We start from the raw sequence: 16,595 nt of genomic DNA on the forward strand, positions 1-16,595 counted from the left end.
ATAGCTATATTTTTTTAAAAGTTTTCAATTTTTAGATATTCATCATTTACATTTTGATAGTTTAATTGACTATTAAAATAAAACAATCTATATTATTATTCATAATTTTAATTTTATGTATGTCATGTGTATAAGTGAATTTGTCTATTGTATTTGTAATTAATTGTTAATAATGTTTTCTAAATATTACAAATTCAATTATAATACCATAAAATTTTGAATCTCTGGAAATTATTGTTAAAATTGTCTCAATTCATAATTTTTAAAAGTTAAACTATTAAAAATTTATAGTGGTTTTACTGTATCAAATTGTAAGTATTTTAATATTTGTTAAAGCAGTAATACTAAACAAAAATCTCCATAATTTGATCACGATTTCCTATTTCCTTCTTCCAACAATTATTCTTTATAAAGGTCACAATGGTTTGTAGATAGATTTGTCTGTGCTCACGCTTTGAACGTGCTGCTGTGCACATCCACATTCATCTATTTAAATTGTTGTCAGTAGAGAGCGTTGGGAAATGTAAATGTTTCTAAATCAAGTTACTTTTACAATGTATTTTTACAGACAAAAAAAAAACATTCATCCCGCATTCAGAGTATCATATCATTCGTTTCGTATCTTTCTTGCAAGTTGAAAATAAGTACTATATAACATCTGAACATCAAAATTATAATACTAGATTCGCTGTTAAAACATAAAAATATAAACTACCAGATTCACAAATTTTTGCAAGCAATTAACAAAGAAACAAAAGAAGATGTCACGGTAGCTTAATACATGGACCGTATCTCCACAAATTTTTGCAACAATTAACAAAAAGAGAAAAGAAGATGTTACGGTAGCTTAATACATGGACCGTATCTTCTTCACATACAATTGGCCCGTAACGAGTAACATGGGCCTGATTCCATCTCTTTCGCCGGGACGTCTATTACCACCTCCGTTAGATCCGGACCATCCGGTAGACCTTCGTCTTCTCCGCCGTAAACACCATCTACAATAATCGTCGTGTCAGTGCTCATGGGAGGTGGATTTGTTGGTAACTCATGATGTTCGGATGTGATCGGGTCGTGATTTTGGGACAAACCCTCGTTGCCACCGCCTCCACGTTCCTGTCTCGTTCCTCGTTGCTTGGAACAAACTCTCTTTCTACATATAGGGCAAGTGGAATGTGACTTAAGCCACGAGTCGATACATTCAACGTGAAACAAGTGATCACAGCTAGGCAAAGCCCTAGCTTTGTCTCCGTCGACTAGCTCCCCGAGACAAATTACACATTCAATGACATCTTTGAAGTCCTTAGAATTGAAATCGACGGTAGGGATTGATTGGAGTACGAAAGGCTGGACACCAACACATACCGTGATGGTGCTAGAGACAAGCTCATCGTTGTTGTTATGTTCATGATCATCATCATGATCATAACATTTAATAAGGCAACACACTAACCCTACCAAAATCCCAAGGAAAAGGAAAACGAAGCCAAAACTTAATCCGGCATGCATTAGATCATTGTCTGGATCTGTCATCTTCTAAACTGTTTTTGAAAGAAGGTCGAAATCTTAGTACGGAGAAAGCAAGAGCAAACACTCAGTTGGTACGTAGAGATCCAATTAGCTTTTTAGCTTCTAAACCTAATTAATTTTCTTTAGGTAGTATTAGTATTTATGATCATGATCAATAACGTAATAAAAGAGTCAAAACCCTATCTATATTGTAATTAGGATTAGGAATCATAGCTTATTATTATTTTTAATGCCTTTTTATATATAACTAGATAATAATGAAAAGATTTTCTTAATTCACATCTTATCCAAAAACAAAAAAAAAAGGACAAGATTTGCAAAGGTCAATATCGTCCTGATAAGGCGTCTCTATCCATGATGCATGGTAGTATTTTCATGTTCAAAAGTACATGTTCAGAACTCAGAAGTACAATATATGCCTTTGTGAAAATTACTATTTACTATTATTATTTTTTATCGATATTATCCATGATTGTAGATTCGGACTTCTGAACACGTGTTGATTACACATTGTAAAGCTTTTCTCGATCCACCTCCTGTCTTGTTAACTGCTTTGATTTTATTTTTCTCATCATTAATTTTATTTTCTTTCTAATCTTTAGTTTGATTCGTTGACAAAATTAATCACTTGCATGTAAAACACTGGAATTTTGATTTTTTGATCAAATATTTGTATTAGATGATGATCCACACATTCCACACCAACGTGTGAAGATCTACGGTATAATTAAACCGTATAAGTAGGAATTTTGCACTTTAAATTTTTGGAGAGTGAAACTTTGGAAGCAATTGAAAAATTTGGATTTGGATTTCTGATTTTTGAGGATGATGTTTAATATGTATAAAAGCAAGATAAGACAAAAAAAAAATTATAATTAAATTTCTAATTTATATTTATATTTATTATTTTGTTAATACTCTTTGACATGCGCAATTAAGTTTTAGATAGACGGATGACATTAAGGCACAACGCCATAGTTCTTCAATTCCTAAAAGGCTCATAACTGTGGATTATTTGTCGAACCCGACCTTTACTGTTTGTGTTTGTGAGTAAAGATAGTGAGAGCCGAGGAAACTTGTCCGATCCACAGCTTCCGTCTTGTTAGATATACTTCCAATTCTGACACTCGTTTTCCTTTCATTATTATATTTGTCATTATGTTTTTTCTTCTGGTTAAATACGAACCTAATTTTTTTTTCGGCAACATTGAAATATTGATTTCAATAACAATTTCTGTATATATATAATCTGTTCTTCCATTAAATTTTGGAAGATATAGTCGAAGGAGTTAGTTTTCTCATGCATGCAAGTAGAATCAATATGATCTGTATAGTAAGTTTTTTTCTTGCATATATGCTGAGTCCTTTTTGGGAGAAACCAATAAGCAATGAGAAACTAGTCCTCTAGTAGCAATTAAGAATTGACAAACGATACAATTTTTTTTAAATTATTTTAAAGAGAAATATTTAAGGAAAACAAAAGAGAAAACTATTTTTGTTCCTTTTGAACATTAAAAACGTGGAGACCAGTAGTTTGCATCTCGACAAAACCTATCTTGATCACCGTCAACAAGGTCACAAAGGCAAAAGACACAGTTTAGACGGCGTCTTCCAAGTCTTGAGAGTTTAAAAGTACGATGGAGATTTGATGGGAGGATTAGGGATTGATACTGGCCAATTCAATGATATGGTGACACAGTAACAACATCCTTGTCGCCATAATCATCATCATTATCGCTGTCATCGTCATCGTCATCATCATCACTATCACCATTACCACAATAATAATAAAGAATGCAACTCAAGACGAGATACAAAATCCAAACAAAAAAGGCGGCGGAGCTGGGAATTCCAGTGGTAAGCACGAGAAAGCTGTAAATTAGTGCAAGACAAAATAGATCGTCGGAAATAGATTCCATCATGATCTTCAAGTCTCTCTCTTCTAGATTTCAGCAAGAAAAAAAATAAAACACTGATTGATCTTAGAAAAGCTCTTTACGATCTTCAAGTGTTTAGGTTATATATAATAACGAACGTCACAAAGCAATATTCCAATTAGGATTTTCATAGATACCCTTACATTATGACGTGTAATTGAGTTATAGATACCCACTATGTAACGAAGGAGTCGGCTTGACCTACGGGCTTTGGCCCGTTTTGTCATATCTACTTTACCTCCATAAGCAAATATGTTCACGTAAGTAAATAAGGGAATTGTGCAAAAAGGTTTAGTTTCAAGCTTTCCTATTGATTAATCATGAAGATAGAAGATTTCCTTAATTAGTTTAGCAAGAATCGAACAGGCAGCGATGGGAACAGAACTAATTTAGCAATTTCCAAAACCAGTTTTCTTATTTTTCAGAATCGTTTCCATGTTGACGTCAAAAAAGAAGAGGGAACTTATGTGTTGAATATATATACCAAGATCGAGAGTTCTATAAATAGAGCTTGTACAAGGTCTAAGAAATCCCAAACCAATTTTTTTCTTCAAACTTTATACAAGAAAAAAAAAAACAAATGGGTTCCAGTGTTCCACAAAAATGTTGTCCACCCAAAACGAGATAGAACCTTATGTGATTTCAACAACTTCTTGGTTAAGAGTTCTAGGTCCAAATGATGCACCCATTCTCTTCCATTTCAGATATATGACTCTCCGCCAGTCTGATAATGGTTCCAACTGTCAGAGATATCATCCCAAGTTTATATTGGCCATCTATGTGACTATGTCTGCTCCATGTCTAGTTTGCTTGGCAGAAACATACTCTTATCACTCCTACCGTCGCTGGTAAATCACGGTCATGCCGAACGAGATAGATTGTTTCTGTTTAATGTGTCCTCATCTCAATCAGTTGCATTGCTTCGGGTTTCAGAATACCTACTCAGCTACTCTCCAACAATGATGGTAAGCACGTGGGTTTCTTGTGGCAGCAAATTCAAGCACTTCCGCGGCCTTATCAGCTTCCGCTATCAAAAGCCTTACAAACAGTATAAAATGACCAGTTACAAACCTTGTCCGTTCTACAACTTCAGTCTTTTAGATTCCTCTACTACTCACTTGTTGCATATAGAATAATACCTCACCAGTCACCAATAATCTTTACATGAGCAGATGCCAGCAACAAAATGGTGGAATCGTTTTGTGTCTCTAAGGACTATGACTCTCCCAGTTACTTGCGATACAATCTTCATCCATGAATGACAGTCTGCACATACTCTGAGATTCTTGGTAACCCTTATTGGAACCCCTTCACCAGTATGAATCAGGGAGTAGGTTGTCGCAAGTCTCTCGCTGTGTCTACAAACCCAATTTGCCTTAGTTACTTCATCAACATCATGAAGCACTACGCTCGTATCAGGAGAATAACCGGATTTATCAATTGCTTCCTGTAGTTCTGTCCAGACTTTCTTATACTCATCTGAACTACGAAACTCGTATCCACCTCCAGCAACAAAGGTTTGAATCTTATCTTTAACCTGTACCCAACTGCAACCAGCTTCCTTTTTGATCCCTCTTTGTCTCATCATCTCTCGGATCTTATCAACATTATCCCACATCTTCGCATCAGCATAAAGGTTAGAAACCATAACATAATTTCCCGGATTATGAGGTTCAAGAACAAACAACTCCTTCGCTGCAATCTCTCCCACTGAAACATTCCCATGGAGCCTACAAGAGTTAAGCAGTGATCCCCAAACGGATGCACTTGGCTTAAACGGCATTGTTTCCACTATCTTCACTGCTTCTTCGATTTTACCAGCTCGGCCCAAGATATCAACCAAACAAGCATAATGCTCCAAGGCAGGTGAAACTCCGAATTCTGTTTTCATACGTTCAAACAAACTCAGACCATATTCAGTGAACCCTGTATCGCTACACCCAGATAACAAAGCAACAAACGTAACCCCATCTGGTGCAACACCTGACTCAATCATCCAATCAAACAGATTCATCTCTTCTTCAATATCTCCATTGATTGCATAACAGTTTAGCATCGTGTTCCATGAAGTCAAATCCTTAGTTAACAACATACCATCAAAGACTCTGCGAGAATACTCAACCTCGCCACACTTACCATACATATTCATCAACGAATTAAGCAACGGAACATCAGGTTCCTTCTCTTTGGATTTCAGAATCTGTGCATGAATCTCTTTCCCAGTGAGAAGAGCAGCGACACGTGAACACGCTGGCAATATCGTCGTCAAAGTCGCCCAACTAAACCCAATCATCTCTTCCTGCATCTTTCTGAACAGATGAAACATCTCATGAACCCGAGCTTTCTTGCTGAGCACCGAAATCAAAGAATTCCAAGTAGCGATATTTCTCTCAGACATTCCATCGAACACCTTGCGTGCATCATCGAATGAGCCACGTTCCATGTAAAGCTTCAAGAGCACATTGTACACAACCTGATCAACCTTCTCCCTCCGTTTCACAATCTGACCATGGATTCCTTTACCAACCCTAAGATCTTTTAAACCGACGCAAGCTTTCAACGCAACGGAAATCGAAAAATTCCCAGGTTGGATGAAACTACACAACATGTTAACATACACAAGCAAAGCATCTCGTGGTGACCCGTTTCTAGAATACCCAATCGCCATAGCCGCCCACACTTTCTCAGTAAGTAGCGTTGAATCGGTGACATCGTCGAACATTTTCCGAGCTAGATCTAATCGGCGACATACCGAGAAAAGGGTTATGAGCTTGCTAAGCAATTTCGGATTGTGACGGAGATTAGGGTTGTTGAGAATCAAAGAAGAGATTTTGAGGCCATGGTGAAGCGATTTAGCTGAGATGCATGCATGAAGAAGGTCTGTGTAGGCCTCTGGAGTGGAGGAGAGATTCGACGGTGAGGATGATGATGATGATGAATTCTCTATCAAGGTTACGGCTTCGTCGAGTTTGGTTGATTTAGAGAGACCTGGATTGAGTTCTAAGTGCTTTGAGAAGGTGGATTGTCTCGAAGGGGTTTGTAAGAATTTAGCATGGGTGATGATACGTTGAGCCACCAATGGAGTAAGATAAGCTTGTGAAGTGGTTATAACATCTGCAAGTTTAAAAAAAAAAAAAAATATCATTGGAAACAGTTTAATCAATGCAATGCATAAACTTTGTAACAACATCATCAAAATTCAAAAGAGTAGAATTTGAAACTCTAAATCAGAAATGTAAACGTACCTAAAGAAGCCATTGAAAATTCATTCAGCACAGGAATAAAGAGAATGAGTCAATTCGAAATCTCTTCTCTTCTCTGTGCCACAACCAGAACAATCCTCTGTTGGAGATGGATAAGCCACTTAATGGGCCTAATAATATTTGGGCTTTCTTTTACGGTAATATTTGGGCTTTTAGTTCATATAAAATGCATTCATTATATTGCATTATGTTTTTTTTTTTAAACTCGAGGCCACAAAATAAGATACGAAGAAACAAAAGATTACAACAATGCATCTAGCAGGAAACAAAAAGGACCATAAATAAAACATCACCGGTCCGAGGATGATGTATCGTCGCCGCTAGATCCTGTTCGAGAGCCATCAACTTTTTTCTCGACCTCTCTTCTTTTGTGTTCTGTCTCTTCTTTCCCTTTATTAATCCTCTCCCTAATCTCTTCCTCCTATATGCATTAGAAGAACTTATATAATTACTATGACAAATTGTAACTTCGTTACAAACAAACAATAAAATTCGAATAGGCCACAATTATAGTTACATTGTCAAGTGCTTTAGCGTCGGGAAGTTTCGAACCATGAACACCAGCTCGGTTCGAAGCTTTTCCAACCATCGTCCTCACTCCATCATACCGACCATCACACTTTCCGACGCTTCCCACAGATCTCCACCACTTCCTTATCATCATTCTTCTGGTTTTCTCTACGTTCACCTGATTTTTACAAGGGATCGTGTATGGTTTATATGGTTTTTTATTCACAAGTGAGGTGTGCATTACTATAGTGACTGACAGCCACGTGTTATTAATGTGTCCAAGTGTCACTAAAATGTTTCGGGTCGGGGGTGTCTAGTAATGTTACGTGGGTTTTACTGTTCCGTCGTCGTCTTCAACCCGTTTATAAAACACGACTGTTTCTGTTTCATGTTTAAGCCTGTTCAGCAGTAGCACATATCTTGAAATTTTATGAATAGGAAATTTTTTTTCAATCAAAAATTAAAAAATAACAATGGAAAATTACCGTCTTCGATCGGGGGCTCACAAAAGGGAATGGCTTTGGTTCATCATATTGTCGGAATCTAAAAAAAGCTACAAATTACAAAAGATACATGGGGAGTGTACAATGCATGATTGGGGTAGTTGTTGTTGTTGCTGTTATTCTCTCATCAGATTTATGAAACCAAAAAAAAAAAAAAAGGGAGTTTGTTTTTGTTTTGTCTGTCTCTCTCTGCTGTCACTTGTTGTCGTCCGTCTCCGAATCCAAGCAGACATGAAAAGAGGGACGATTTTTATGTGTTTTGTTTGGGTCTCTCTCTCTCAGGGTAAAAGAATTTACATGTAATCATTGGCGCCAGAGCTACCGGACCCGACACCAACAGTTCTTTTGCTCATGTTAGCTCTCTGCACCAACACAACCAAGGCTTGCACCACTTCAGACATCGGTGGTCTAAACTCTGGCTCCGGCTGTCACAGATTAAAACACCATTTACATTCAGATTTTCATTTGTTCAGATCATCTTCGTCATCACATTTTATTATATAAATGATTGATCACCTGGACGCAAAGGGCGATAACATCTGCAAATCGGGAGAGGGATTTAACCGGATAAAGCCCTTTGAGTGCTGGATCAACCATTTTCCCCAATGCATCAATGTCGTGAAGCTGTGGTGTTGCCCATCTCACCAATGACTGCTCTGATCTTGACCTTGTGCTGTAACACACAACAATCCACCAGTTCAGACACCCGTAAGAAAGTGATCAGTTTTATCAGGCAGCCAAGAGATATGGATCGTAATGGTACCTGTCGAATGGTTTTCTTCCGGTTAAAAGCTCAAGCATCACTACTCCAAAACTGTAAACATCGCTCTTCAAAGAGTATTGGCCTGACATTGAAGTTTCTGGTGCGCTGTATCCTTCATCGTTTTGGTTCAGTAGCTGCACAATATATAATCGAATGTTAAAGGAACAATTTCCATAAAGCAAATATACTTGAGTTATAGTCTATAGTCTATATACCTCATTTGCAGTGGGGAGGAAGCTAGCGAGACCTGAGTCTGATAGGTGTGGATTCAGCTCTGAGTCAAGTAATATGTTTGCTGATTTGATGTTCTTGTGGACTATAGATGGTGAGCAAACTTCATGCAAGTACCTGCAACAACACCATGAGACTCTGCTGTATAACTCTCAATAATATAATTGAGAGATGTCTAGACAAAGGCTTACTCCAATGCACGCGCAGTGCCAAGAGCAATCTTGACACGGGGATTCCATATCAACGGTTTGCTTTCCTCTTCCGCAAGATGTAAGAAGTCATGCAATGAGCCGTTTCTATGGAACTCATAGACCACCAAGTGTTGCCCGTGTTCAGAACAGTAACCATCAAGCTTTGTGACATTTTCATGATCCAAATGCGCAATTTTCGATACTATTTCGGTGAAATCATCAGCCGTGTCAGTGGGAAGCGCAGAAGAGTCTATTTTCTTCACAGCAAGTACCTATTAGATCAAAACAATTTCTCAGCAGCAGAATATTATGACATTATGCTGTTACAAATAAAGGATTATGTAAAGCTAAAATACCTTTCCATCATCAAATTGAGCTCTGTATACTCTTCCAAATGTTCCTTCACCGAGAAGATTATCTACGCTGAAACTGTTGGTAGCTATTTGAAGATCTGCAACCGTATACGTGTTTACATTTGAAGGAACAACAACAGCAGCTTTCTTTGCAACAATGGGTTTTCTCATTGTTGAATCATCATCATCAAACGACTTATGTCGCTCAGCTGGTGGAGGGCGTAGATTCATCGACAATGAAGTATCCAGTTTCTTTGTCTCAACTAATGGTGGATTCTGTACAGACTTATTCTCTGCAGCCAAAATGATTACAAAGTTAGAAAAAAAACATATGATCATATAATGTATATACTTTTTTGACAAATTAATTTGTAATTACCTTGATGGAATTCATTTGAAGCTAGTATAATGGGTTGGTTAATGTTACTATCAGTCTTTTCAATGTCCGTGGATGATGGTGACCTCTTTGATCTTTTTCTCTTGATCAAGAAGAAAGCTATGACTGCTGCTACAATTATCAATGAAATGACTATTCCTGCTATTCCACCAGCTCCAATCCCTGATTTGTTGGAGTCTTTGCTACTACTACTGGAATCACCATTGGACCGGGTTTCACGGTTACCGGATTTTGGAGTAGGTGTTTTACTGATCGGAGGTGTACCCGGAGGTGGTGGAGGTGCAGGCCCAGAAGTGAATAAATTACCATCTTTTCTGTTTCCAAGATCATTCAGGAAAATAATTAGTTAGATAAGAAAATAGATCCAAGAACATAAGAAAGTAAAGAAAAACTTACTGCAAGTTAATGCCTTTCAAAGAATCAGGGACCCAGCCTGTGAATCTATTGTTTGCAATATTCCTGAGGAGGAAGCATTCAGAAAGAACAACATTCAAGGGGTGTTTACAGGTTGATAAGTTCCTAAAAATGGATAAGTTTAAGTTACCCACAGATTCTCAAGAGGAAGGGTAGCTAGGATATCGATGGTGCCTGAGAACTGATTGTTCTGAAGATAACTGTGAAGTTCAATAAACACAATGTTAGTATTAACTGGTTCACTTTACAGTGAGCTTTTTTCAATACATTGAGAGCTACTTATAAGAAGTCTTACATTGATTTTGCACTTGTAAGAAAGCTACAGGAGTTTGGGAGAGACCCTGTGATAGCATTGGAAGAGAGGTCCCTGAAAACATACATTAGAAATGTCAAGACATCTGTTTATCAACTGATCAAGTTTCTTAACTGATTCAACTCATGGAAAAAAACGATCTTACAAGATAGAGAGAGAGGTAAGTTTAGTGAAGTCGATAGCTAGTTGCTTTAACTGGTTGTGAGCAAGATTACTGGACAAAACAAATGGAGAGTATTAAATAACCAAACCAATCTTTCTCCAACAGATGTTTGAAGATAAATAATAGAAGAACTTACAGGTACTTGAGAGGTGCCATCAGAGAAATGGAATATTGAGCAGATCCAGTGAACTGGTTATTAGCAAGATTCCTAGACAAATTTCAGAAATTTATCTACTTGCAAACACACAAAGAAACTTGTAATAACATGTAACAGAGAGAATCATCAAACTTACAATCGCTCCAAGTTTGGAGGAAGCTGATACGGCAAATCACCTCCAAGGTTATTGTTGCTTAGATCACTGCAGGTTTCAGCAAAAAAGAAGAAGAATCCATGATTATTTATAAGCCATACTATCAAATACACAAAAGTAAAAAACTTTGGTGATATCATGGAAGATGAATCTTACAACTCAGTAACAGAAGTCAATTTATCAAGCGTATATCCAAGTGTTCCAGACAGTCCAAGACCTGGTAACTTTCTGCAAGTAGGTAATGTATTAAAAGAAGCACGGATACAACAAGCAATAAGTGATATTGTAATCTCTTCTATAAAAGTCATTTACATTTGAGTAACTCGTGAACCAGAGCAAGTAACGCCTTTCCAGTTCTGGCCACAAGGATCACCTCCTGATGCAGTCCATTGTGATAGCTGTCCTGGAGAATTCATGGAGATGAACATGATGTTCAACGCAGAAGCTGCACATATTGAGAACCAAGAGAACATAAGTGAACTTTTCCATAGATTGAAATCATAATCATCTTGATGATTTTTGTTTTTGTCGGTTCCTTGAAGCAGATCCCCCAAGATTTGATATCATTTGAAGATTTTATGAAGTAGATAATATTGAAAGAAGTTAAATTTTCCTGTTTAATTGAAGGAATGCTTTAGACTGAACCCACAAAGAAAAAAAAAAACCCAGAAAAGGGAAGAAGCACACAAGAAAGGAACCAAACAAAAACATAAAGTGGGTGGAAAAGGAAAAAAAGGTTTCAAGATTTGGGTGTGAGAAAAAAGGAAAAACATTTGGTCGAAAACAAAACCTGTTTTGAAGAAAAGAACATATTATGACACAAAGGTTTGAGTTTTGGGATGATTATGAAGGAAATCAAAAGTTGTAAAAGAAGCATAAACCCAGAATCATCCATAAAAAAAAAAAAAACTAAGCAAAACGATGGATTAAAAAAACCTGAAAAGATCGAGACTTTGTTGGAAGAAATTAGAAGAAAAAAAAACACAGTGGAAGATTATAAGAAGAAGTATTAAAAACTCACTATCTGATGCATCTGTAGCTCCAAGGATGAAACTTGGCTCAAACCCAACAATGCAGAGTAAAAGCAGAGCCAAAACCACCACCCGACGATTCTCAGTCATCATCTTCTTCCTCCTTCCCTCTTCTCTCTCTCTCTCTTCTCTCTCTCTAAAAGCAGATGAGACAGAAGAAAACCCAAATGGCAAAAACCCAAAATCTGGTTTTGTAAATTTCTTCTTCTGAGATTTTTATTATTATTTTAATTAATAATAGTTTTTTATTTCAGGATAAATTTTGGTTAGCTTAGACTATCCTCATTGGTTTAGTTTCTTAGTTGTTTCTTAAGGCATATTTAATAAGAAAAAAAAGAGAAGAAACTTTGCTAAGAGTTAAGGAAAATTTTGTTGATTATTGGTAGAACCAAATTTAAGGGTTTCTTAATAATAAATATAGTAAAATAATAATTAATATCTTAAAATATTCAAAATTTCAGGTTAATTATACAAATAAGAGAGAGAGATGAGGTAGTATAGGTTCTGTTCTGACCTCACCACATGCAGACTCAAAGAAGGTTCTCACATCAGCTTGAGAAACCTGCACTCGTAGGAAAAAATCTTTAAACAGGAGACAGTAATAAAATTATGTATACATTCTATGTAGATAGTTCAGCATTTACCTTCTTGTCGATATTTGTGCAGTAGATTGTCCTTGTGCACATCTCCCTTTCATCTTCTGACTGAATTAACCAAAACACAGTAGATATCCAAAGTAAAATTCAAAACTCAAAACTGAAACCAAAATGATTAGTATAACTTCTGATCAGTATCCCTATAGAGCTTTTTGTCACACAACCTAAAAAATACTATATTTTAAGTTGAAAGATATATAACAAACATTAATTTAAAGCTTACTTGTCCACAGTTACTAAACAAGGCAGCAAGACCCTCCTCAGTCACCTAAAATCACAAAACAGATTTGTTATACATTGATGCAACTTAACTAGAATCCGTTCCACACAACCTTAACAGAGAGTACTAATAAAAACTTACACTCTGGTCAATGTCAGAAACATACACTGTTCTTCTAATACTATCCTATCTTTGAGCCTTAGAAATCCTCCCAGTCAACCTCCTCCTCCCTTGGCTATAATTGTTTCTTCTCTGTAATAACAAAAACATCAATAAAACAGAATATAAAGCAAGCACATTTAACCAAAGTTTAAAGCTTTAACAACAAACAGAATTATTTTTACCTTCCTGGTATTATCATCCTTCTTGGCATCAGATTCAAATTCTTCACCTGATTGCTTCTTGGCTGTAGCAAAATCGTCAGCAGAGAGAAATTGATTAGGTTTCCCAACCTGATTGTTCTTCTTAGGGTTGTAGTAAGAAGGGAAAAACTCCTTGGCATCCAAAACGTAAAGGAAGAAACTTTGATTCAATCGGTTTCAGATACACAAACCCAATTCAACCTATTATGAGAATCTAACAAAGAGATTAATCAAAATTCACCAACAACAACTTCATCAGTGAATAATAAGATGAGGAGATTAAGAAGTGTTACAAACACTTCACCGAAAATTAATCTAAGTTTCCCAGATCAACCGAAATTGTCTCACAAACAAAAGACATAATTAAATTAAAATTGAGACAATTTTCAAATAAACAAATAACAATTACTAGACATGCAAGAACAATTACCTGAACAAATCGAATGGCTTGAATCTTCCCCAAATATTAGGGTTTCGACGGATCGCTCACCACCGGAATCACATGCCCCCTGCTTCACCGGAACCAAATCGCGGCCAAATCCTAGTCCAATAGCCGTGGGAATCAACTGGAAGAGAAGCAATCAGTTTCCGGAATCGAAGGAAGAAGAGATTCAAGCTGAAATCGCGAAAAGTCTCGAGAGAGAGAGAGAGAGAGAGAGAGAAAAGAGAAAAAAGGAAAGTGAAAGAGAGATGAAAAAAAAAATTAAACCCCTTCGTCCCAAATAAAACTCGACCCACTGATTTTGTGACACTTGTCCAGCAAGAGACGTTTCTTGCAATCCTAAAATAAGAAACGAATCTTGCATTTCTTAGCTTAGGTTTCAATAATTAATATTATCTACCCCTAAGAAACAAACTAAGAAACAACATAATTGTGCCGATGAGGATAGTCTTAGATACTATATTGTTTCAGCCATAAGACGAATTTATCGAGTAAAGCTGGCAAGCACGATTTGCGATTTTAATAGTAGTAGTAGGCTTCATCCCTTTGCTTTACAATTTTTTTTTTTCTTCCATATACAATACTACTTTTTTACATTTTTTATTACTAATTTTTTTTTTTTTTTTTTTTTTTTTATAATGAGAGGTAATCCGGAGGTTTATTATCTGATAACAGGATAAGTATAGCGGTTGAGTAGTCCATTCACCGAAAACCATATTACCATTTTAACTAAATGAACTAAACGGGGCATGGCTTGGTTTGAAGCATAGTTGAAAGATTTTGTGTATTACATTGAACTTATTTTATTCATTGAGTATTAAATATAACTTTAGTAGTGATAACATATTTGTTAATCATTTTGCAAAATGTATAAAATTTTACGGTTTCTGATTTTCTCATGTAAATTTAATGGTTTCTTAAGTTATTTTTAGAAAATAGTTCTCATTAATATAGAGCTTTGACGATTAAAAAGAATTGAATAATATATTCAAAAAAAATTCAAGTTTAAGATAGAGTGATTTATAGTTTAAACTTACATAACATATTTTAGTCGCATGAAAACTAGTGGTACTAAACTACCGTGACTTTATTACATTTAATAGTGTTGGTTTTATTTTATTTTTAAGTTTGGCTCTTATTACTATGTTAAATTTTCTTTTAAATTTGTCCATCAAATTTTGTTAAAAACAATTAATCTTGGTTGGTGTATCATGGTTATGCTCTGACGCATTGTCTTTCTTGGTTTTTATGCATTTCTCTCATTCCCACAAATTAAAAGAAAATAAAAATTCAAAATATATACAAATTAAATAATAGCTACCTGTAGTTTTCATAAGGCCTACGCGCTTTTAAAGGTTGTATTGTATATTCTTCTTTTTTTTTTTGTATTTTAATACAGGACTATTTTAATATATACTTTTTCAGCTTATAGCTTACATTTTTCTGTGAATGACAATGTCATATACTGAATTAAGTTTTATGACAAGAAAAAAAAAACGAAGCTTTCATACAGTATAGATTACTTTGAAGATTGGTTATGATTGGGTCATTCCATCATTGCTTTGAAGAATTATGCTTTGAAGGATTAATTACTTTCCCTTCACATCTAAGTGGAATTAAAAAAAAAGGAAATTGAGTGAAAAAGTTAATTGTTTTTTACTAAATAAAAAAGTGAGTTTGTTTGTGCACGAAAAGGTAAGTTGTTTTGTTTGTGAATAAACATGTGGGTAAAATATGAGTAAGTGACAAACACTAATGTCGCAATTATGGGTATTTAAGGTAGTAATTAATAAAATCATCTTAAAGAAACTCACGAGCTTCCTGTAGCGCAAATATGACCTTTTCTATTAAGGAGCCAGATATAATTGCAAGTAATTTGATTATTCGTATATAAGAAAAAATTAACTTTGCAAAAAAATTATGATACATCCTTTAAGCGATTTTTTTATATGCCAATCATTTCGTTAACTTACAAATTATTGTCAAACAAAAAGTTACATCATCGATAATCAATCATTTAGTTTAGATTATCCCAATTTCAATGAACTACCAGTTTGGTTAAAACGTGTTAATCGGTCATTGTACGTGGTTCACCTCTAATCTCCCTTAGTGTCTTCGTTGAATATTTCTTCGTGTTCGTTCGCTTTCTTATCAATTTAATTATTTAACTTGCCCTCTTCGTATTTGACCGGCGAAAAATATACGTGTTTGGATACTACTACTAGTTTTTTTAACGCACCGACGAGACCAACAAAAATATGAAACGGCCTTTTTAATTAAGCATTTTGGAATTATAGTAGTGTTTTGCCCAAAAAAAAAATATAGTATTGCATGTTAATGATATACTAATTTATTGCCGACTTCTGTACCTATATTTTCATATAATTCATTTATCATAGTAAATGGTGTATTAAATTTAGACAATACTACTTTTTGTTATCCATTAAATTGTATACCATTTACTACAAATCCCGGAAGACTTTGTTTGTAGATGCCCACATAAATACTAATAATTAAAAATTAAAATATCGTTAAACTGCTTAATAGTAGTACTATCTATACTATTAAAACAGAAGTACTCATTATACTTAAATTGGATCATGATTTTGTTTTGGTACGTTTTTTAATGATTAGAGAATTACTTAATTTAATTAAATTAATATATAGTTACGATTTATCTAAATGACTATTATACCCCTTGCTCGACCACTTAATTACGACCGGGTCGGGACGCGGATCCTATTTAACTCGAAAATAGAAGAAATAAAAATTGTGGATCTTTTTGTACTCCAGGTTTATAATATTCGGATCATGTATGTTCTTTGGTTCAAAATAATTATTCATGTCGCCAAACAGAGGTATAATCCCTATAAATAAAACTGGTATCCGAGTATTTAATGGCTTCAATAATATCAAATATTCTCTCTGTCTCTAAAAGATTGATGTTTAGAAATTTTTACACATTTTAAGAAAACAATGATTACTGAGTTTAAATATATTTTTTT

The 16,595-nt window shown here is 35.2% G+C and overlaps 3 protein-coding genes and 1 pseudogene across 5 annotated transcripts; all 4 read right to left on the reverse strand.

The window, feature by feature from the left end:
• Positions 1-870: 870 nt before the first annotated feature.
• Positions 871-1,589, reverse strand: LOC104704811 (putative RING-H2 finger protein ATL61 pseudogene; annotated as a pseudogene).
• A 2,331-nt stretch (positions 1,590-3,920) lies between these two features.
• LOC104704817 (pentatricopeptide repeat-containing protein At3g14330) lies at positions 3,921-6,898 on the reverse strand. The gene is made up of 2 exons (XM_087502948.1): positions 6,713-6,898; positions 3,921-6,581 (listed from the first exon to the last, which is right to left on the reverse strand). The coding sequence occupies exons 1-2, from the start codon at positions 6,723-6,725 to the stop codon at positions 4,615-4,617; spliced, it is 1,980 nt and encodes a 659-aa protein (XP_087359074.1). The 5' UTR covers positions 6,726-6,898; the 3' UTR covers positions 3,921-4,614.
• LOC147949595 (uncharacterized) lies at positions 6,887-7,447 on the reverse strand. The gene is made up of 2 exons (XM_087502976.1): positions 7,248-7,447; positions 6,887-7,151 (listed from the first exon to the last, which is right to left on the reverse strand). Exons 1-2 carry the CDS (start codon positions 7,392-7,394, stop codon positions 7,020-7,022), a joined length of 279 nt encoding a protein of 92 aa, XP_087359102.1. The 5' UTR covers positions 7,395-7,447; the 3' UTR covers positions 6,887-7,019.
• A 219-nt stretch (positions 7,448-7,666) lies between these two features.
• On the reverse strand, positions 7,667-14,242 carry LOC104779161 (protein STRUBBELIG-RECEPTOR FAMILY 7). 3 transcript variants are annotated; one of them, XM_087502904.1, is made up of 22 exons: positions 13,579-13,925; positions 13,131-13,362; positions 12,928-13,038; positions 12,790-12,834; positions 12,555-12,614; positions 12,425-12,472; positions 11,901-12,046; positions 11,192-11,324; positions 11,036-11,107; positions 10,862-10,927; positions 10,705-10,776; positions 10,551-10,619; positions 10,388-10,459; positions 10,227-10,292; positions 10,075-10,137; positions 9,661-9,992; positions 9,285-9,574; positions 8,929-9,200; positions 8,722-8,854; positions 8,507-8,640; positions 8,260-8,416; positions 7,667-8,168 (listed from the first exon to the last, which is right to left on the reverse strand). In XM_087502904.1, exons 7-22 carry the CDS (start codon positions 12,001-12,003, stop codon positions 8,037-8,039), a joined length of 2,166 nt encoding a protein of 721 aa, XP_087359030.1. In that variant the 5' UTR covers positions 12,004-12,046; positions 12,425-12,472; positions 12,555-12,614; positions 12,790-12,834; positions 12,928-13,038; positions 13,131-13,362; positions 13,579-13,925; the 3' UTR covers positions 7,667-8,036. The 3 variants fall into 3 exon arrangements, with proteins under 3 accessions (XP_087359030.1, XP_087359002.1, XP_087358961.1); XM_087502876.1 differs by having other exon boundaries at positions 13,131-13,192; positions 13,579-13,902; XM_087502835.1 differs by lacking the exons at positions 12,425-12,472; positions 12,555-12,614; positions 12,790-12,834; ... (1 more) ...; positions 13,131-13,362; positions 13,579-13,925 and adding an exon at positions 14,049-14,242 and having other exon boundaries at positions 11,901-12,186.
• Between the last annotated feature and the right edge of the window lie 2,353 nt (positions 14,243-16,595).

This window comes from Camelina sativa, chromosome 1 (genome assembly GCF_030686135.1).
Source record: "Camelina sativa cultivar CO46 ecotype springtype chromosome 1, ASM3068613v1".
NCBI classification, from domain to species: Eukaryota; Viridiplantae; Streptophyta; class Magnoliopsida; order Brassicales; family Brassicaceae; genus Camelina; species Camelina sativa.